At 54.2% G+C, this 21,471-nt stretch overlaps 1 protein-coding gene across 1 annotated transcript; it reads left to right on the top strand.

Moving 5' to 3' along the window:
• Nucleotides 1-1,230: 1,230 nt before the first annotated feature.
• Nucleotides 1,231-21,191, top strand: TCN2 (transcobalamin 2). The gene is made up of 9 exons (XM_075534054.1): nt 1,231-1,606; nt 4,822-5,014; nt 5,636-5,811; nt 6,692-6,853; nt 8,714-8,886; nt 9,017-9,203; nt 10,885-11,056; nt 16,849-16,964; nt 20,700-21,191. The coding sequence occupies exons 1-9, from the start codon at nt 1,543-1,545 to the stop codon at nt 20,759-20,761; spliced, it is 1,305 nt and encodes a 434-aa protein (XP_075390169.1). The 5' UTR covers nt 1,231-1,542; the 3' UTR covers nt 20,762-21,191.
• The last annotated feature ends 280 nt before the right edge of the window (nt 21,192-21,471 follow it).

Here is a 21,471-nt window from a genome sequence, read left to right as displayed (position 1 = left end):
CACTGTTTCTGTCGTTTGTCCCCTGGAGGTAGGGGTGTGGTTATGTGTGCATCATTTGGGTGGGTTTCCCCTTCCTTCCCTCCTCCCCCCACCTTCTTGCTACCTTCCTGGTATTGCTACTGCTATTTCTGTTCCTGAGAGCTTTCTCTGACCTGGATTCCCTGTGTCCCGAGCTCTTATCTGAACCTGTGTACCTGCTCCAGCCTAGCCTGCAGTGGAAGGCAGGACTGGGGTCAAGATAGTGGGGTTGGTGTGTGTGTGTGTGTGTGCGTGTGTGTGTGTGTGTGTAAACCGCAAGGAGTATGTGTGTGTGTAAGCCTCGAGGAGTGTGTGTGTAAGCCTCGAGGAGTGTGTGTGTGTGTGTGTGTGTGTGTGTAAGCCTCGAGGAGTGTGTGTGTGTGTGTGTAGAAGCCTCAAGGAGTGTGTGTGTGTGTGTGTGTGTAAGCCTCAAGGAGTGTGTGTGTAGAAGCCTCAAGGAGTGTGTGTATGTGTGTGTGTGTGTGTGTGAGCCTCAAGGAGTGTGTGTGTGTGTATAAGCCTCAAGGAGTGTGTGTGAAGCCTCAAGGAGTGTGTGTGTGTGTGTGTGTGTAGAAGCCTCAAGGAGTGTGTGTGTGTGTGTGTGTAGAAGCCTCAAGGAGTGTGTGTGTGTGTGTGTGTGTGTAGAAGCCTCAAGGAGTGTGTGTGTGTGTGTGTGTGTGTGTGTGTGTGTGTGCAGAAGCCTCTATTGTGTGCTTCACTTCACTGGTGCTCTGCTGCGCCCTGGTTGACTCATCCCTTCCCTGTGACCCTTCTGTGAGGGGATTTCTCACTGTCTATAGATGGGTTTTGGATCTCTGCTCTGACCCCCTTGTTCTCAACAATGTTTTTGTTTGTTTGTTTGTTTTGGGTCTTCTGATGCCCTTTACCCGATGCCCCGGCTATCAAAAGCTACAGCGTCTGGGGTCTTAAAGGCTTGAAGCGGCCATCTAGCAGAGAAGCAACAAAGCCCACATGGAAGAAGCACATCAGCCTGTGCGATCACGAGGTGTCGCCCGGAGCCCGAGGGTCTGGCATTCCTTAACTTGTTCCGCTTTTGCGTGTGTCCAGGCTTTCTTTGGGCTGAGAAAATAGTGTGTCCGCCCTGAGGCCAGCTGGCTCCCCAGCTGGGACAATTGACTCCCAGGCTCATGTGACCGCTCAGGGCCCCGCCCTGGGCAGGGGTGGCCACTCCTCCCCAAGGCCCCTTCCATAGGAAGCACAAGGTCAGTCCGGGGCCCGCCCACGCGCCCCTGGACCGGCGGGGCCTCGCTTGCTCCTCCTCCCGCCGCCGCTCCGGATCGGGAGGGGCAATCCCTGCCCGCCCCTCCCCGGGGAAGGCAGCGCTGCCCTTCCTGCCTCTGTTCTTTGCCCTGTTTTGCCCCTGACTGCAGACCTCTCCCCTCCCACCTGCTGATTTAGCAGCAACGCTGCTGCCCGGCGGGGCAGATTACTCCGTCGCAGGAAGCTACCTCTTTCGGAAGAGGGGCCCGCTGTGGTCCGCAGAGCCGGCCCCCTGCTCCTGCCATGGGGTCCCTGGGGGCTCTCCTTGTCCTGCTGGGCGGCTTGGGAGCTCTTGCTGAGCGCTGTGGTGAGTAACCAACCAGCCTACACCATCCTCTTTCCTCTTAGATCCTTCGGAGGGAGGATTACCTTGTTCAATTCCTCATTATCTGGGGAAACTGAGGCCCGCAGGTGGGAGGAGGAGGGGTTCTCCATCCCTCAGCACTTGGGGCTTGCCGGACCTCCGCCTGGGTGACCACCTTGTCACGAGAGGAATGTATGCTTGACCGCAGCCCTGTCACTCATTGATCGCCTCTCTCTGAAGGGCACTGGTGGGGCCTTCTCTGTGGCCCACGCTGGGGTCCAGCAAGGAACAAGACCAAGGTCCCACCCCGGCTCTCCTGGAGCTTTGACTGTAGTGGAGGGGACAGACAAAAGCCAAGACAAGTTCATGAGCATTGGGAGGTGGTGGAGGGCAGCACCCAGCTTGGGTGGCGACTGGAGGGCAGCCCCCAGCTTGGGTGGCGACTCTGGGGAGGGTCTCTGAACCAGGCAATAGGAGAGCTGACCCGGATGGGGAGAAGGAGCCAGTGAGGGAAGCAGGGGCCTGTGCTCCAGGCAGGTGTGCGAATGTGCACAGGTCTTGTGGGGTGGCGTTTGGACTCTAGTCCGTGCGGCGGTGTGGTGGGTGGCAGGTGGGCAGCAGCTCTGTCTTTGTTACCCCAGGACTGGACCAAGCAGCCCCTTAGACAAGTCCTTGGGTCTGAGCCAAAAGCAGAAGGAGGCCAAGCCATCTGCTCATCGTCCTGCCCTTGAACTCTGCACACAGGGCTGTCCTCTGTGCCTTCAAATCCTTCGAGGAACCCCGAGAGGCAGGGACAGTCATTTCCAGGTGCCAACATAGCAGGGCAGGGTCAGAGGAGCTGCAGGAACCCTGGAGGGAGTCTGGGGTTACCAGGGATTTGCAGGACTCAGTTCTCAGAGCTCACAGCCAGTCCCCTCCTCTGAGTCCTGGGAACTTCCAGCCTTGGTTCCACCGGCCAATCAGACTCCTGAGCCCTTGGCCCTTGTTTCTTGGTCAGACAGTCTAGGGGAGACCCAGGTTCTGGCTCCCAGAGTCTTCTCTCCGGGATGCCTGCCTGGCCCTCCACTAACCCTCTCTGGGTAGAAACCTTCCCAAGATTCCACCTCCTGGGGCTCAGGATGCAGCCTGCCTCTGCTGACCCAGTCCTCCTTCCTGAGCTTCTCTGGCCCGCCCTTGCTTCTATAGTGCCCGGAGCTGCTGGGCTTGAATTAGTGCCAGGGGCTCCAGGGGGGCTTTAATCCAATGCCACCAGCCCCAGCTGACAGCGCTGGGGCCCACTGTGAGGCAGCTGGCCCAAGGGGCCATTTATGACCAGGTGACGCTGCCCAAGGAGTCCTGGTTGCAGTGTTTAAGTGCTCGGCTGCTAACCGAAAGTTCGACAGTTCTAACCCACCAGCCGCTCTGGAGGAAAAGGCTGTGGCGTGTGCTCCTGTCAAGGTGACACCCTAGGAAACTCTGGGTGCTCTGCCCTTCAGGGTCCATGAGGCAGCCGGAGGGCCCTGGGGTTGGAATCTGCCCAGCTGCCTGCCTCTCAGGAGGCCAATTGCTGTTATCAGTGGAATCCCATCTTATCACCCCTTGCTCTGGAGCTGACTCACCTGATGGAGGAGGGAAAGGTGGGGTGGGGCTCCGCAGTTGAAAGAAAACCCAAAGCAAACCAGTCGCACGCAGTGCAGTCAGTCCCACTCATGGTGACCCCTTATCGGGTCTCAGGGAAGAACTATGCCCCCCAGGTTTTCAGTGGCTGGTTTGGGTGGAGGGTCGGGTGGGGGTGGGGAGGTACATCAACAGGTCTTTTTCTGAAGTACCACTGGGTGGGCCCAATCTTCCCACCTCTTGGTTACCAGCCAAAGGCTTCACAGCCTGCATCACCCAGGGGAGGAGAGAGAATGAGTTCTGCAGAAAGAAGAGTGGGGCATGGAGAGAGAGAGAGAGAGAGAGAGAGAGACCACCACCACCATCACCACCCCTCCTCCTCCTCCTCTCTCAGCCTCCGTGAGAAAAGAGCCACATTCTTCAAGCCAGGGCCCACATAAGCACTAAAAAGCTAAGATAGTGTCCTGCTGGTGAGGCCACTCCAATCCCTGGGGAAGTGGGTTCACACAGTTTGCACTTGATTACTTCACCAAAGGGCTGACAGGACCCAGGCAGGTGTCCCACAGAATAAAGGCCTGGTGATCTGCTTCTGATTACAGCCAAGAAAACCCTGTGGGGCAGTTCTACTCTGTCACATGGGTCACCACGAATTGGGCCCACACGGCCAAGAATTGTTTTGTTTAGGATGTGCACAGGAGTGGAAGATCGCCTTGTAGCAACGGGGATCTGTGACTTCCGGGAAAATGGGCCTGAGGTGATGGGCTATGAGCTAGGAACCGATTTCTTGTGTCAGAGACAGGTGAGACCCACTGAGTAGCCTGGTCTTCTAGGAAGGGGCCTGCCCAGGGCCTTGGGACATGCCGAGTGGAGGCCACCTTTGGGCAGGGAGAAGCAGCCATGGGTGGGCTGGAAAGTCTGAAGTACCTTCGCAAGAAGCTGCTAAGCACTTCAGTGTTTTGATTGGACGTTTAAAGTAAATCCCAAAGCACAAAGATGGAACGTGGCTCCAGGCGGTTCCTTGACAATGACCTCGCCAGCCTGGATCCTCTTTGCTTCAACAGAGGTGGCGGGAAAAGCAGGGGGCGGTCACCAGGGAGCTTGTACAAGCAAGTGGGAGTCTGCGGAATTGTCCTTGGGGTGAGGCATCATGCCTTGGCTGTGGGTTGACATGTTCGTGGACAGGTTGGGCAGTGTGTCAAAGAGCAGGGGCTTTGGCACCCGTGCACAAGACATGGCATGACTCCATACCTCTGTTCCTCCTTTCATACAAAGCCATGCCCATGCCAAGGGGTGGCATGGAAACCAAGTGAGACCAGGTGAGGTGGCTTGGCCTCCAGGCCTGCTGTCATTCCTGATGGGTTGGAGCTAGTTGCGTGGCTACCTTTCCCACCTCCACTTCTACTGCTTTTAGGTGTCTCCACCGCAACACACCCCCTTGCCTTTCAGAATTAGCAGTACAATCAATTTCCCCATGCAGGTGTGTGTGGGGATGGGGTGGGGGGATGCTAGGTGGAGGTGAGGGTAGGACACTCATTCCCTGGGGAAAGATTTGATAAGATAGAAATATTTACTTGCTGATGGTCTGGCTCTGAGCCCTCACTTGTCCTGTTCTCCTCTTGAAGAATTGCCAGCGGTGGACAGCAAGCTGGTAGAAATGCTGGGTCAGGACCTCTTGCCCTGGATGGACCGGCTCTCCCCGGAGGAACTGAACCCCAGCATCTACGTGGGCCTGCGCCTCTCCAGCGTGCAGGCTGAGACCAAAGAGGCCCTCTACCTGCACAACCTCAAGCTCTACTACCAGCAGAGCCTCCTGGAGTACTGTCAAGCTCTCTTTTCTTGTCCCATCCCCACCCCCGACTGCTCTGCTTTTTAAGTGACAGGAGATCTGGCTCTGGGCCAGGCCTGCCTGTCACTACTTTGTTGGGAGCCTTGGGGTGTTTTGTTTGCTCTAAACTTGTCTCCACCCAGGATTGGTTGGGTTAGACCAGAAATGCTGATTCTAGATTCATGAGTTATTAATGTGCCTGCCTGTGCCTGCGCAGGCATCACTAATCCATGACCACACTGAGCCCAGAAGGATCAGTTGACTCTGTGCTCCCTTTCCAGAGGGCGGTGAGGGAGGTTTGTTCTGGAGATCAGTGAAGGAGTTTGAATGAGGTACAGAAGCAGCACCTGCTTGGAGTCCTATGGCTATGTCAGGGGTGGGGAAAAGAGAGAAAACGGGAGCGCATGAGCAGGTCATTGGATGCAATTCAGTTTGCCCTTGAATTTTCATTTCATGATCTCTTGTGGCTTCTACCTTGTGATGTACAGAGCCACCTGCATCTACATTAGCAGGTTCTAGCTGTGATGTTCCCCACTTGGAGGTTATCAGGGCACCTTCAGTCTTACGGAGTGGATTTTGCTCGTGTCAGTGTTGTTAACGCCTCGTTTTAGGACTGGCTCCAGTGACGGGGATGAAGACAGTGGCTTCCAGGTTCAGCCCTCCATGGGCCAGCTGGCCTTCTACCTGCTGGCTCTCAGAGCCAACTGCGAGACTGTTGGGGGCCGCAAGGGGGACAGGCTGGTCTCACAGCTCAAGAGATTCCTAGAGGACGAGAAGCGGGCCATTGGTGAGGGGACCCTGCTGGCCGGGCCAGGGAGCAGCTGGGAGGGCTCATGGAAGATCTGCCCTACACCAGCTTCTGCTGCCCTGAGCACCAACCTCAGCCAGCTTGTACCCAGCGGGGACTTCACGATCATCTAACACGTCTGAACTTGGGGTTTCCTCTGCCCACTTCCTTTCTGTCAGGCTTACTGTCCAATCTGCCCAGAGCCTTGATCCATCCTTTCCTATATCCCCCATAAACACTCCAAGGGAAAGTCTGACAGCTTGACCACAACCAAGACCTGTCTCTACCCAACTTCTGCAGAAACCACGCAACTTCTTTACCTCCCCCTCCCCCTGCACCCCCACCCCCCCTTGGAGGTTTCCTGCACAGCAGCCTGGCCAAGCATAAATCTGTTCTTGTGAGCTGCCACTGAGGCCCCACCTGGGCTCTTTATGGCTCCATTCTCAGCGTGCAAGCTTCTCCCCTGTCCTCTACCCCACCAGCCTGGCTGTCCACCAGACTCCTCCTCCACGGGGTCTTCATGCGGGGGCTCTTTCTGCCCGCATTGGCTGCCCTCTCGTCTGGCTCACTCATGCTCCACGTTTAGTTCTCTCCTCCCCTCCTGCGGTCACTTCCACAGGGAATCCTGCTCTGACCCCTCAGCTGGTGACCTATCTTGTACTCTCACAGTGGGGGTGGTCTTACTGTCAGCGGTCTTGTCTGCTCAGTGCCTGTCCTGGTCTCACTGGCCCGGCCCTGGCACCTAGTGGGGCCTCAGGAATGTGGGTTTAGGTCATGGAAGCATGAAGGGGAAGGATGGGCATGGGGGAGGACAGATGGGGTGGGCTGGGTGCTGGCAGGTGGGAGCCGGGCCCCCAGCATGCAATTTTCTCTCTTCTAGGGCACAATCACAAGGGTCACCCCCACACCAGCTACTACCAGTACGGCCTGGCCATGCTGGCCCTGTGTGTCCACCAGAAGCGGCTCCACGACAGCGTGGTGGGTCAGCTCCTGCACGCTGTGGAGCAAGACTTGCCCCTGCAGCAGGGCCACCTCTCTGTGGGTGAGGAAAGGACCCTGGGCCAGTTGGGGGCTTCCCACTCCCACCCCCACCCCGGTTTTTGCCTTTCCTTATGACCGTCCCTCATCAAGGGGCATAAGGCCCATCCAGGGCTGGGGTGGGGCACAGGACCCTAGCCAGGCTGTCCTACACCCTCAGAGCAAGGTGGGGAGCCTTTCCAACTCAGCCTCCCCTTCTGTAAAATAACTGCCCAGGAGCATCTCTCTGGCTAACGGATGTCTTAGAAGTCAAAGTCAACTTACTTCCAAGTGGTTTGGTAGCAGAATTCTCACTCTCTGTGAGGGACACGGGGTTCGATTCCTGGACCGTGCACCTCGCCTGCAGCCCCACCCAGCCGGCCATCCAGGCTTGCGTGCTGTTTGGCAGCTGAACAGGTTTGGGTGAGGCTTCCAAACTCAGACCAACTCGCCAGAAAGACCAGGTGACCTCCTCTTCTGGAGAATCAGCCAACCAAGCCCCTCTCAACCACAATGGCCCGACCGGGCACGGGACCCGGCAGTGTTTTGCATTGTCGAGCATGGGGTGGCCAGGAGTCAGGGGCCAGCTGGCCGGGTCAATACAGCAACAATGCCACCAGATTGCTCAGGACAGTATCTGCTTCTACCTTTGGGCCCTCATTTCTGTATCTTGTCATTGTGAGTCAAGTGTCCCAGAGAGACATGGTGTTCCATGAGTCTAGACTCACAGAGGGTGAGGGAAGGGTAGAGTGGGTTTAGAGCAGTTTAAGTGCCCCCACCCCCCATAATGGAACCAGGGTCTGTCACCAGGAAGCTTGTTCTCCCTCCATCGCTCAGCCGTCGAGTTGATTCTGACTCACTGTGAGTCCGGAGGACGCAGCAGAATGGCCCTAGAAGGTTTCCACGGTTGTTGATCTTTATGGAAGCGGGCTGCCTCGTCTTTCTCCTGCAGGGAGGCTGCTGGTTCCAAGCTACCCGCACGATGGTTTAGAAGCCCAATGCCCACCCACTGTGCCATGCCCTGACGTGCTTTAAAAGCCCCGTGTCCAGGCAGCACCCTGTGCCGGTGCCACCAGACCATCGGGGGCAGGCCCTGGCTTCACCACATTGTGAAGTCCCCTGGGGATGCAAGGGGCAGCAGCTTTGAGAGCTGGCAGCGGAGGGCAGAGCAGGGCTTTGGCTGCGGCTTCCCATCAGTCACGGCTGATGAGGTAACACGGAAACTGGCCTGGGTTCACCACTGGAATGGGCATGATGACGGTTGACACCCTTGCTAACAACCGAATCACCATCTCAGAAAACAAGGGCCGCCTGTATTTTCAACGGCATCACAACCACATGCTTGATCGGCAGAGCCAGAAACGGCGTCGCCCCACTGTGCCGCTTAGAGTGTGTGTCCCTGCCAATAATCTGTTTTCCCGTGATCAGGCCCCAGAAGGGGCTCTCTTTACCTGTGCCATGTCACCCATTCCAAACCCCCTTTCTGGTTATAATTCTTCTTCCACCAAACTTTTAGAATTTTGATTTGTTCTCATTTTATTGTGTCGGCCATGACGAACCAGTGTGCACCTGTTACAAGCCTTGAAATAAGTTCTCTTGAGCCTCCTTTCACCCCTTCCTTCCTTCTGATCCCCCACAGTACACTGTGTTAGGGCAGCCAGGGTGCCCAGATGGAGGGATTTTCCAGGACACGGGGTGTTCAGTGCCCGTACTGGGAAAATCCTGCACCGCCTGCCCCGAGATGCCCCCCTTAGCTGGTAGAAGATTTCTAAAATACTCACCTGACCACACCGCTTCCCTCCTTCAGCCCCTCCACGGTCTCACAGAGGCCCTGCCTGGCGTCGCCCCACTTGGCGCCTCCTGATCCCATATCCTCTCCCTTCAGACACGGCGGCCATGGCAGGCTTGGCTTTCAGCTGTCTGAAACGCTCCCACCTGAACCCCAAGCAGAGAGAACGGATCATCCTGGCCATCGGGATGGTGCGTGAGAGAATCCTGCAGGCCCAGACGCCCGAAGGCCACTTTGGAAGTATCTACAGCACCCCGTTGGCACTGCAGGTGGAGCAGAGGCCCTGGGGTACCGCGCCATCCTCAGGACTGGTGGAGGGTGAACTGGCTGGGAGCTAGACGGCCCACTCCTCTCTGCCTGCTGACCACTCGCCTCCCTCCCTTCCCCACTCAATCACAGTTCCTGATGACGTCCTCCGTGCCTGGGGTGAGGCTCGGCGCAGTGTGCCACAAGGCAAAGGCAGCCCTGCTGGCCAGCCTGCTGGATGGAGCTTTCCCAAACACGATGGTGCTCTCCCAACTACTGCCCGCGCTGAACCACAAGAGCTACGTGGATCTCCTCTCCCCAGACTGCCTGGCACCAAGAGGTAGTAGAACCACTCGTTCTTGATGCGTCTGAGGGTCTCCCTAGGGAGGTGTCTCGGTCGAGATCTGCTGAATCAACAGGGGGGTGTGGGTATGTGGAGGTGCACTGGCAGTGGTGATGCGGCTGCTGCTTCTAGAAGCTCAGCATGTAGAGAGGGAAACAGAGCGCCCCACTTGGGCCGAGACGGGATCTCCAGGCCCTCGTGCAGCACAGGAGAGTCTGTATGAATGAGGGAAGGGAGGAAGGGAGGCTGAGACAGGGGGAGTTTACCTTTCCTCGGCTCCTGCAGCACAGGTACCACAAGAACAAACCAGGCTTTAAAGAACAGGGACGCCTGGCTTGAGAGGCTGGCAGGCCAGGGCATCGCTCTCGGGGCAGGTCCTTTTTGGGTGATGGTTCTGAAAGTTCGTGGGTGTCCTTTGGCATTTGTCTCCCCTCTATGTGTGCACGTCTGTGTCTGCATGTGTGTCCAGGCCCGTTCTGGTCTTTTGATAAGACCCAGTGGACCAGAGAGACAAATCCAGCCTCATCTGAGTATAAGCAAGCACGTTCTATTGAGATATGTAATTATGTGTCAAAAAGGCATCCCAGCCCAGTCCAATTCAAGCCCGTCAGCCTGATGCTAGTCCATAAGTCCCTCTGAGCCTCGCACAGCCACAGGCAGTGACGCAGACTGCAGGGCATCACAGGCTGGTGGGTGCGCAGTCGTGTGGATCCAAGGTCGGTGGGAACCTGGCAGCTCTCAGGCTCAGTGGCGGAGTCCCAGCCAGCAGGATGGTAAAGGAGCAGAGAAAGAGGGAGGTCCCCAGGGTCCCTGTTTACAAGAAGGCCACACACACACCCCCAAGGAGGCATCAGGCTGTGACCCAGTTGACAGGCTGGCCTCCACCCCTCCACTTCCCTACATCTTCGAATTTGGCATGAAATCATCTCACGACCACGACACCATTCGGAAGAGATTAGGTTTGGGACCCTCCCCAATCCAGGACGGCCTCCTGAACACCACAAAGAAAACCCCTGTTTCCAAACAGGGTCATATTTACAGAGACGGGGGTTGGGACTGCCACCATTTTTGGGAAGGGGTGGGGTGGGGCAGACCATTTAATCCATCAGGAGCCACGTGTTTGGTGAACTCTGATCCCACCTTACAAGCCCCAGCCAGCAGCAGGAAGGCAGGCTCCCCCTGGGAGAGAGCTTGGAGCGGGCACATGGAGGGGGGGAGAGGGAAGGGCTGAGCAAGAGCAGCAACATGGGGGGGGAGTGGGGTGGGGGGTTAGGAGGCAGGAGTTGGAGTGCAGGGGTCTTGCTAGAGAGAGGGGTCTGGGAGAAGGAGTGGAGGTGGAATGGGATGGAGGAGGAGCCCCTTGGAGGCAACCCGGGAGTGAACTGAACAAATCATGTTCTGGAAAGAGCCCTCGGGGACTGTGACAGGACGGGAAGAGGACACAGGAGGTAGTGAGGCCCGTAAGGGATGAGAACTTGGCGTGGTGGGATGTGGGCCCCGGAACACAGGGGGCTGGGTGGCAGCCGGGCTCCAGGCTGTGGAGGTGGCGGTGAGGACGGAGTTGGGGACCTGGGGTGAAGGTGTGCACTGGGCTTCGTGTCTCTGTGGGAAGAAGGAAGGACTAACCACTGTGCCCAGCTTCACGCCGGCGGCCCCTCTCTGGCTCTTTCCCGGGCAGCCCTGTTGGAACCGGCCATGGAGAACCCTTCCGAGCTCCAAGTTCCAGAGGCCATCAGGGTCACGCTGCAGGTCCCCAGCCTCCTGCCACCATATCAACACTCCGTCTCTGTCCCTGCTGGCTCCTCCTTGGAAGACGTCCTGAAGAAGGCCCAGGAGCTAGGAGGATTCATGTGAGACCCCCCACCCCCGTCCCTCACCACCCCTGACCCTGTATCTCTGAAGCCGTGTCATGGGAAGGTTGGGGAGGGAGGAGAGGCTCCCCTCCGGAGAGGTACGGGCCTGGGTTCTCCCCTCCGGACACACTCTCCCACTGCAGGGGGAAGCAGGGTGCCCTGGGCATGTGCTGTCGTTGAGGGAGTGGACGCAGGAGCACCAGCTCCTGCACTGGAGTCTCCCCTCTGCCACTGTCCAGAACTAGTTACCTAATCACCGTGGCGTGACCCCAACTGTGCTCTCCTCACCGGGCCTGGGCGGGAATCCAGGATGTAGGTGGGTGCCCGTAGGGTTGGCTAGACAGACATGTGCGTGTAGAGGTGGTTGTGAGGTGTCATCGAGTTGGTGGCGACCCCATGCACAACGGAAAGTTCACACCGCCCGGTCCTGCGCCAGCCTCACGGTTGTCCCCGTGCCTGAGCCCAGTGCTGCAGCCACAGTGCCAAGCCATTTCCCTGAGGGCCTTCCTCGTGTCCTCTGCCCTGCACTTTCCCAAGCACAAGCTCCTTCTCCAGGGACGGGTCTCTCCTGAGCATGCGTCCAAAGTCCATGAGATGAAGTGTGAGCACCCTGCCCTCTAAGGAGCACTCTGGATGTATGTGGACACATGCAAATAGGTGTGTGTGATCTACCAGTGGCGAATTACCCAATAAGGTAGGCAGGGCTGACCTGGGCTCACTTACCCATCTGTAGGGACAATCTCACACACGTTCGCCTTACCAGATTCTGCTTCTAGATCTGGCTCTAGATCTGCTTCTGGATCTCTCCCAACCCTTCCGCACTGCCTATAGAACCACAAACCACTTTTCAAGTGTCTAATCCCTGACAGGGGCTGAGTGCCCAGAAGCAAGGTAAGCGCAGGCTCACTTGAGCTTACTTCCTCCTCTGGTCTCCACCACATCGTCGAGGAAAGCCCTGCGACATTGTGCACAGCAGAGGAGTAGAACATAAAAGTGAGCTGGTGGGGCCCTCTCACTTCCCCAGGGGGAGGAGAATCCAGGCCCAAGGCCCAAAGCTGGTTCGGAGGTCAGACCTGTCTCCTCGCTTCAGCCTTTTTTTTTTAACCAATGCTGACACCAGCCGTGTCTAATCTGCTGGACTGAGTGGCCACATAGAACTCACAGACATGACTCCTGAAGATGGGGTTTCCTGGGGAAGTGACATGTCACAAATCGGGATCACCTTGGAAGTAGCAGCTACAGGAGCGGAGAACCTGTTCTGCCGCCCTTCAATCAGTTCAGCTTCTTCCCAGCTGTGCCCACAACCAGGACTCTTTCCTGCTTGAACAAGTGTTAAAACTCTTTAGCCTTGCCGATCAGTGCCCAGAGGCACCCCACTCCACCAGTAAGCCTCCAACCCACAGGCACACACTCACCCACCACCTCCTGCTTCTGTTCCCTTGCTGCTGCTGCTGCTGCTGGCGGCTCTTTGGAGTTGCAGGTCTCTCTTTGGCCGCCTGGTTCCAGGAGGCTTCCTGCACAGAGACCCCAGATCCAAAGAGTCTGCTACATTCCTGGGTCTTCTTTCTGGGTGTTCCTGAGGTCCCTGCATCTGCTTCTGGGATGGCTCATTTTAGACTTAGGAGGGTGCTGTGCGCTTTGTTTGCATGGCCTGGCTCCCACAAGTCTGGCAGGTACCTTGTTTCCACGATGAACAAGCTAGCCTGTCCCCTTCACCAGCGCTGGTGAAGAATGTTGAAAGACCCACAGATGGCCAGAACCACAGACAAATCTGTCTTGGGAGAAGCACATCCCAGAATGCTCCTTAGAGGCAAGACTGGTGAGACTTGTTGGACATGCTGTCAGGAGAGACCTGTCCCTAGAGAGGGACATCACGCTTGGTAAAGTAAAGGGGCAGCAATAGAGAGGTAGGCCCTTGACAAGGTGGACTGACACCATGGCTGCAGCCTGGGCTCACACACCAGAACCCTCGTGAGGCCGACTCGGGAGCAGGCGGGGTTTCTTCTGCTGTGCAGAGGGTCCCCACCAGCAGCAGCAGCATCAAGCACCTCATTTCGTATTCCAGCCCAGTTATTTGCGTTACATGACCGTGGGCGGAAGGCCATAAAGAAGTGATGCATTACACTGTCAAAAGCAAACACAAGTCATTCATTCCTGGGCTATGTGTGTGTGTGCACGTGTGTATATCTATACTGTACCTGTATGTGTAGATATGGATACATAGGGATATGCGTGTTAATATACGTGTATATGGGAGCCCTCGTGGCTAAATAGTGGACTGCTGACTGCAAGGTCAGCAGTTCAGATCCACTAGCTGCTTTGCCGTCTGCTCCTGCAGAGATTTACAAAGCCCCACGCTCTCTGGAGGGTGACTGTGAGTCAGAATCGCCTTGATGGCAGTGGGTTATACTCGTGTGTGCATGTGTGGATGTGCATGTGCATATGTGAACATCATGACTGAGAGCCCAGGAGCTCGTGTTGGAGAGGACGTGGCACCTGCATTTTACATATGCAGAGTTTAGCTCATGGTAAGCATTGAGGACAGATGAGCTTTTATGACAACCATACGATTTTTATTCGCAAATAATCTTGGTCCAGCGCCTGCTATCAATTACCCTAGGCAAGCCCTCTGTAAACACGAGGCTGGGACAGTGTTCTGAAACTCCCTTCTCACCCTGAGATTTAATGAGCCAGAGGAGGTGCCGTTCTGGAGTGCCAGGTCCTGCCCGTGCACCTCTGTCCATCACATCTCACAGTACATCTCTGTCCATCCACACAGCCGTCACATGTACATCTCCATCCATCTACCCATAGAGACAGGTCCCCAGCCGTCCACATGCACATCTCTGTCTATCTACCCATATAGACATCCCCCAAACTATCCACATGCACATCTCCGTCCATCTATCCATACAGACGGGTCCCTAACCATCCACATGTACATCTCCGTCCACCTACCTATATAGACATCTCCCAAACTATCCACATGCACATCTCCGTCCATCTACCCATACAGACAGATCCCCAACTATTCATATACACATTTCCATCCACATATCCAGTCATATATGTATCTCCATCCATCCACACATCCAACTATGAACATATCTCCATCAACCTACCATATACACATCCTCCATATACACCTCTCCATCCATTCATGCAAATACACATCTCTGCCCATTCATTGATTCACCCATATACCCATTCATAACACACACCCACATCTCGTGTCCATAATGCACTTATCATAACATACATCTCCACACATCCATACATGTACTTATTCATACATTCATAAGACACATCTTCATATATCCACATACATGCACATCCACAAATACATACTACATGTATCTTCCTACATATTTATTACCATGCACACACATATCTATGTGTGTATATATGTGTGCATCCAACAAGATACACATGTCCACAATGTACCTCCATGCATGCCCATTTGTATACATACTATATATCCATTCTTATATGTATATGTACATGTGCACACATGCCCAGGCAGTACAGAACCACACATACATGTATATCTGTACATGTCCATATGTAAACTCTTATGCACTTGTACACCCACGAGTGTAGAGCCATACAGAGGTAGGATGGGTGTGATCTCGTGTCACAAATGAGGGGTCCCTGACTTTTCCTAGACCCCCAAATGCTCCACTGCAGTGGTATGATGCAGTCCAGGCAGGTTCCAACCTCAGTCCACAGCGAGTCATCAGAGAGGACCCACAGCCACGCCCTCTGGAGCCAGATGAGCCAAGGCAGCTCAGATTTGAGGAACTGCACACACTCCCTGACTCCTGAAAAGACAACAGTTCTGGGCAGCGGTGGCTCCGAGTAGAAGGCTCACCTCTGTCCAGAGTTGCTGTGAGCCAGCGTCAACTGACGGCTGAGAGTTTGCTTTGTTTGGGGTTGGAGGCTCAACAGTGCACCTCATGTACAGCCTGCCACGCTGGACACTGACACGGGAAGAGACAGCGACTCCCACTGAACACCCCGGGGCTTACCCAGACCCGCTGCTAAGCATCTGTGGATATTAGGGTCAAATGAACCGAGAAAAATCAAATCAAAAGAAACCCACAGAATTTGACCTTTTCATTCAGAGCGTGAGGACCTCTGAGAAGACCTCAGGGAGTAGACTTGGCACAATCACTGTCTCGCTCGTGGGGATGGAGGTTCGAGTCAGCTGGCAGGCATGGGGGTCATGGGTGAGGCAGCCTTCCATAGCTGAGGAAGCTAGGATTAGGGGGAGATGGGGGGAGAGGGAGAAGGAATAGGAGGTGGAGGTGAAAGATACAGAAAGAATGTGAGAATTAAGAACCTACCTGGACATTGCCCTTTACCTGTGCCACCTGAGTGGGTTTCTAGTTCATAAAACCAAATGAGTTCCCAACCCTCTCCAAGACCCAAGCTATTGATATGCCTTTGGGAGCGAGGAAGACAGAGGGGAGCAAATGGTTTGCCAAGTAGGTGCTAACCTAAAGTTCGATCGTTTGAACTGACTCGTTTGAACTGACTCGGCAGCTTCGCTGAAGAAAGACCTGGCAAGCTCCTCTGTAAAGATGACAGCCCACATTAAAGACCCAGAACAAACAGTCATATCAGTGTGCACGAGGGGAAGGGCAGAGTGGAGACCCACAGCCCATCTGTAGGCAATGGACATCCGCTCAAAAGGGAGATGAGCCAGTCAGGATGCAGGATAGCACTGATGAAACATACAACTTTCCTCTGGTTCTTTAATGCTTCCTCCCCGTCCCACCCCCCCCCACACACACATTATCATGACCCCATTTCTACCTTACAGATAGGCTAGACCAGAGCATGAAGAGCTGAAAACACAGGGAATCCAGGACAGATAAACCCCTCAGGACCAATATTGAGAGTAGCAATACCAGGAGGGGAAGGGGAAGGTGGGGGGAGAAAGGGTGAACCAATCACAGTGATCTACTTATAGCCCCCTCCCAGGGGGATGAACAACAGAAAAGAGAGTGAAGGGAGACATCTGTCAGTATAAGACATGAGAAAATAATGATAATTTATAAATTATCAAGGGCTCATGAGGGAAACATGAGGAACTGATAGCAAGGGCTCAAATAGAAAATGTTTTGAAAATGATGATGACAACGTATGTACAAATGTGGTGGACTCAGTGGATGGCTGTATGGATTGTGATAAGAGCTGTAAGAGCCCCCAATAAAATGATTTTTAAAAAAAATAATACAAGACTACAGCCAAGAAAACCTTACGGGGCAGTTCTACTTGGGCTGTAACACGCAAGTTGGAACTGGCTGCATGACCGTGGGTTTTCTTTGGAGGTGAGAAGTTCAGGGAGTCAAGGGTTCCTTGCTTACAAGAGCTAGAAATTGAACTTGATCCTCCTAAAACTTGGAGAACATTGGATTTGTGGAGAAGCCTGAGCCGACATTCCCAGAAGCAGTAACCCAGGTCCACCACTAGGTGGCTGCCTCTGTCGCCTATGCCCCACCTGCTCTGCAAGCTCAGCCCCTAAGAAGGGACACCTGCTGAGTGGATAACAAAGCAGATTTCCCTTCCTGGAGGCTATATTCATGGTCAGCAAGAAGAGAAGCCTGGGTGGACAGTGTCAGTGGGAGGATGAAGGTGGTCGGACCCATGTGAGGTGGCCTTGGAAGGGTTCGGGTAGTTCTGACCCTGAGGGTGATTGGAGGACTTTGTTGATCCCGGCAAGTTCCACATCTCTCCTTGTGATGGGCCCAGCAGTCACTTCTCCTGCACCTTTGCCTCTGCAGATATGAAACACAAGCCTCCTTGTCCGGGCCTTACCTGACCTCCGTGATGGGCAAAGAGGTTGGGGAACGGGAGTTCTGGCAGATCGTCCAAGCCCCTGACACCCCACTGTTGCAAGGTGAGTCAGTGGCCTGGACCCTTGAACATGTCCCTACCCCAGCCCCGTCATAGCAACCAAGAAATTGTGGGTGCGCAAAGCGAGACGCATATTTTCTGAAGTGAATTCTTAGAATTTCTATGTAAGTTCTTATGGAAATCGGAGAGAAAAGATGATAATCAGCCCTCGGTCATTTATAAAATGTTGGGTGTATTTCCTTGTATATAACTTATTTAAAAATCTGTCAGTTTGATTTGCACTGAAATGGACCTGTTCTCTATGCCGTCCAATAGAAATATGTGAACTACCTAGGTCATTTCATAATTCTCTGGTAGCCCCCCTCTACACACATATGGTGAAATTAATACAGATAGTATCTCTTATTAAATCCAGTATGTCTAACATACTATCATTTCAATCTGTGATCAATATAAAATGACTAAGGGCAGATTTTATATGCATTTTCTTATAAGATTGCAAATGCTCAATAGCCACATGAAACTAAGACCAAACCCATCGCCATCAATTCTGACCCACAGCAAGTCTACCGAAGGCTCCCAAGGCTGAGTCTTTACAAGGGCAACCAGCTCATCTTGTCATCTTGGACAAAGCAGATTTTATATATATATATATATATATATGTATATATATATATATATATATATATATATATATATAGAGAGAGAGAGAGAGAGAGAGAGAGAGAGAGAGAGAGAGCAGATATATGTATATATATTACTTTGCCGTGTTTCACACACACCCTTAATCCATTGTAGACATATTTTAATGTTGATATATGTACATCTTCCCCACTACGGCATGTCACATAGAATTTATCATCCATCAGGCTAAAGGAACAGGAAACACTATGGAAATGAGGCTCTCCATAGGCTATTGTGTCTGGAATTTCGGAAGCAGCGCTTCTGAGCTGCTTGCTGCTTCCTGGACTCTGATACCATTTCCAGCATGCATTTGGCTCTGTCCTCTCTTCATTGACTTCATTCTTCGGAAACTCTGTTTCTTCCTGTGGCTCCTTGCCTGTGTGTCACCTCTTGTGACAGGAAAAGGGTCCCCAAGTCCTCCTGAAAACTCTGGCATCTCAAGGGACTCATGCCCACCCCTGGGCTCACTCCCCACCCCGACCCCCTTTAAAAGACTCTTTATTGTGCATGCAGAGAAAGTTTACAGAGCAGAGCATCAGGCTTCCATTCAGCAATTCAATCAGCATGGTTTGTTTCAACTCGACCATTGTCATTCCCTCAGTGGACCATCACTTGCCCGCCTTCTCCCCCTGTCTTCTGTTCCCCTTCTTCTTTCTTTCCTAACCTTCCAACCTTGTTGGTTAAACGCGACTGTTTTGATCTTAAATGATTTGATCTTAAATAATTGATGATTTTTACCACAGGGTGAGCTCAGTTGCAGACCTGAAGGGTGACTATGGGCCACAGTCTCAGGAATCCCGCCTGCTTCTTTGTGACCAGTATCACTGGCTTCTTTGAGGATTTTGATTTTTGTTCCACAGTTTTCCCCATCTCTCCAGAACCTTCTAATGAGATAATTTTCAGAGCAGCTGATAGAAGTAGCCAGGCACCGTCCAGTTCTTCTGGGCTCAGGGTCGTGGGAGTCGATGTTAGTTACTATCGTGGCCCATTCGTCGATTGGACTAATTGTTTCTGTATTTCTTTCCTGCAGACAGGGGAGGGGCCAATGGTTGCATGAACTTTTTCAGGCCCCAGTCACTACTCACCCCAGGAGGTCTTGTGACCCATGTTATGCAAGTAGACCTTGGTGTCCTGAACTCATTATTGAAAAATCATCTTATTGGGGGCTCATGCAACTCTTATCACAATCCATTCATCCATCCATGTGTCAAGCACATTTGTACATTTGTTGCCCTCATCAGTTTCAAAACAGTTCCTTTCTACTTGAGCCCTTGCTATCAGCTCCTCATATTTTTTCCCCTCTCTCCTTCCCTCCCTCATGAACCCTTGGTAACTTATATATATTTCCTGTCTTACACTAACTGATGTCTCTCTTCACCTACTTTTCTCTTGTCCTTCCCCCTGGGAGGGGGTTATATATAGATCATTGGGTTGGTTCCCCCTACCTACCCCCACCTTCTCCTTCCCGTCCTGGTATCGCTACTCTCATTATTGGTCCTGAGGGGGTTATCTGTCCTGGATTCCCTGTGTTGCGAGCTCTTATTTGTAACTGTGTACACGTTCTGTTCTAGCCAGATTTGTAAGGTAGAATTGAGATCATGATAGTAGGGGGAGGAAGCATTAAAGAACTAGAGGAAAGTTGTATGTTTCGTCAGTGCTAAACTGCACCCTGATTGGCTCGCCTCTTCCCTGTGACCCCTCTTTAAGGGGATGTCCAATTGTCTACAGATGGGCTTTGGGTCTCCACTCTGCACTCCCTCTCATTCACATTGATATGATTTTTGTTCTGGGTTGGACTCATTCTTGTTGCTAGAATATCACCCAAGTTCTGAACCCACCAGTGACTTGAGGGTGGAATTTCCACGTCTGGCTTGGACCAGTCAGGTCCTGCCTCTCACATCAGGTCCTGCCCCCACAGCGTTGGGCCCTAGCACAGCAGGAGTGTGGAGTGGGATGGATGAGTCACAGGGGGTCAGCTCTGGGTGGTGGACCTTTCCAGTATCTCAAGGGTTAAGGCTTGCGCCCCACGCTGTAAGAAGCAGCCTGGGAACCAGACAGACTCATAAAGTTCCTCTTACTTTGCTCCCTTTACATCAACTTCCCTAGGCATTTTGCGGGGCGCTTCCCATGTGCCTAACACCGTGCCAAGTGCTTCCTAGAAGGTGGGCCATTCTGAGGGAGCCCAGGCAAATGCATCCTTCTCCCTTGCCAGGTGTCAATACACGGAGAAAGAACATGAGGAGGGGCAGGGTGGGGTGGTGACGGCAGGTGGGCGTTCCCAGGGATGGCCTTTGGGACTGAGGACGGCTAGACTGGCAGATGAACCAGACAAACCCAGCCCTGAGTTCAGGCCTCTCTGGCAGGAAGAAGGGAGGGGCCGGCGACACACACCTGATGGATCCTTCCCAAATTAACCAATGGCCGAAGCCACCCTTCCTTCTTCCCTGGGGCCAGGCTGGAAGGTGGAGGCGGCAGAGAGGGGCAGGTTAGGGGCCTAGACCTCCCCAAGCCCAGCGGAGGGCACTTCCTGGTGACTGGTAGTTAGAAGAGCAGGCTTCCCGCCACTGAAAGCAAACATCTGGGTTCCCTCAGATGACCCTTCCAGTGATGCGATGCGTTGCTGATAGAGTCTCCTCACAAATGAGAAAATGGGGACTCCCGGGGATTACGTAACTTGCCCAAACTCACCGCCCCAGTGGGTGGCAGAGGTGGGCTTGGGCCCAGGGGAACACTGGGGCCTTGACCCTCTCTAATGAGCTGCGGGCTGGCTCCCTGGAGAGTCACCCAGGGTCCCGGCTCTCCCTTGGGACCACGAAGAGCAAGTTCCTCTTTCGGACACCTTTCAGATACTGTGAAGAGCTGTCTGTCATGGGTCCTCTTCAGGGTCCTGGCTCCTTTGTCCTGTGCGTGCTGGCCACCATGCTGTCGAGCCCTCTTTCCTCTGGGGGCTCCCGCTGGGGGCTCAGTGACCCCCGAGAAGACAGCTGAGTGCAGGCTCCAAACTGCCTCTGGATGGAAGGCTCCAGAAAATGGGGGTGGGGGGAGGTTGTGTATTGGCTGCCAGCACCTCACACTGGTCCCCCTGTCTCTGCAGGCATTGCTGACTACACACCTCGGGATGGAGAGACCATCGAGCTGAGGCTGGTTAGCTGGTAGCCTCTGGGCTCGCTCACCCGGCAAGGACCCAAGCACCCCAGTCTTTTCCCTTCCTCCCACTGCCCCTGTAACAGGCGCTGCCTGGCCCTCTGCTGTCCACTGGGCACTTGGAGCAATGTCCCCTGGATCCCCAACTGAGTCCCCTTGGAGGCTCCTGGAGCAGAGAGCCAAGCACCTGTTCCAGAACTTTCTGAACTGAGGTCTGGCCCAATGTGGGCCCTTCAACCGTCCCAGGAAGGTCACCCTGCTCTGAAGGGCAGGAGGAGGCTCAGCTTCATCTGGTTGCAGCGGCCACTCTGACCCAGCAACCCTGCAGGAGCCCCCTGGAGCTCTGAGCCCCGCTCCACGCCAGGGTGCTGCCCCAGAGGTGCTGTGGCATGGAAGGTGACCAGACTCCTAATGATTAAAGCATTGGTGTGTGCCTACTGCAGCATCCTGGTGCCTCCTGCTCACAGGGGGGCAGGGGGAGGGAGGGAAGAGAGAGGGAGAGGGAAGGAGCAAGCAGAGCGGTTCTTGATCTTTGAGCACTGGAAATATGATGGCAACGGAGAGGGCTTTCCAGCCACTGCAGTGGGGGTGTGGCACAGAAGGGGGTTCTCTGGGCACTGGCGTGATGGTGGCGGTTGGGGAGGGTTCTCTGGTGAATGGAATGGTGGTGGTGGTGGGGGTTCTCTGAGCACTGGCGTGATGGTGGCAGGTGGGGAGGGTTC

This window comes from Tenrec ecaudatus, chromosome 16 (genome assembly GCF_050624435.1).
Source record: "Tenrec ecaudatus isolate mTenEca1 chromosome 16, mTenEca1.hap1, whole genome shotgun sequence".
Classification (NCBI taxonomy): Eukaryota; Metazoa; Chordata; class Mammalia; order Afrosoricida; family Tenrecidae; genus Tenrec; species Tenrec ecaudatus.
The sequence above is the reverse complement of the archived record's forward strand: the minus strand, read 5'-3'. Positions and strand labels throughout refer to the sequence as shown.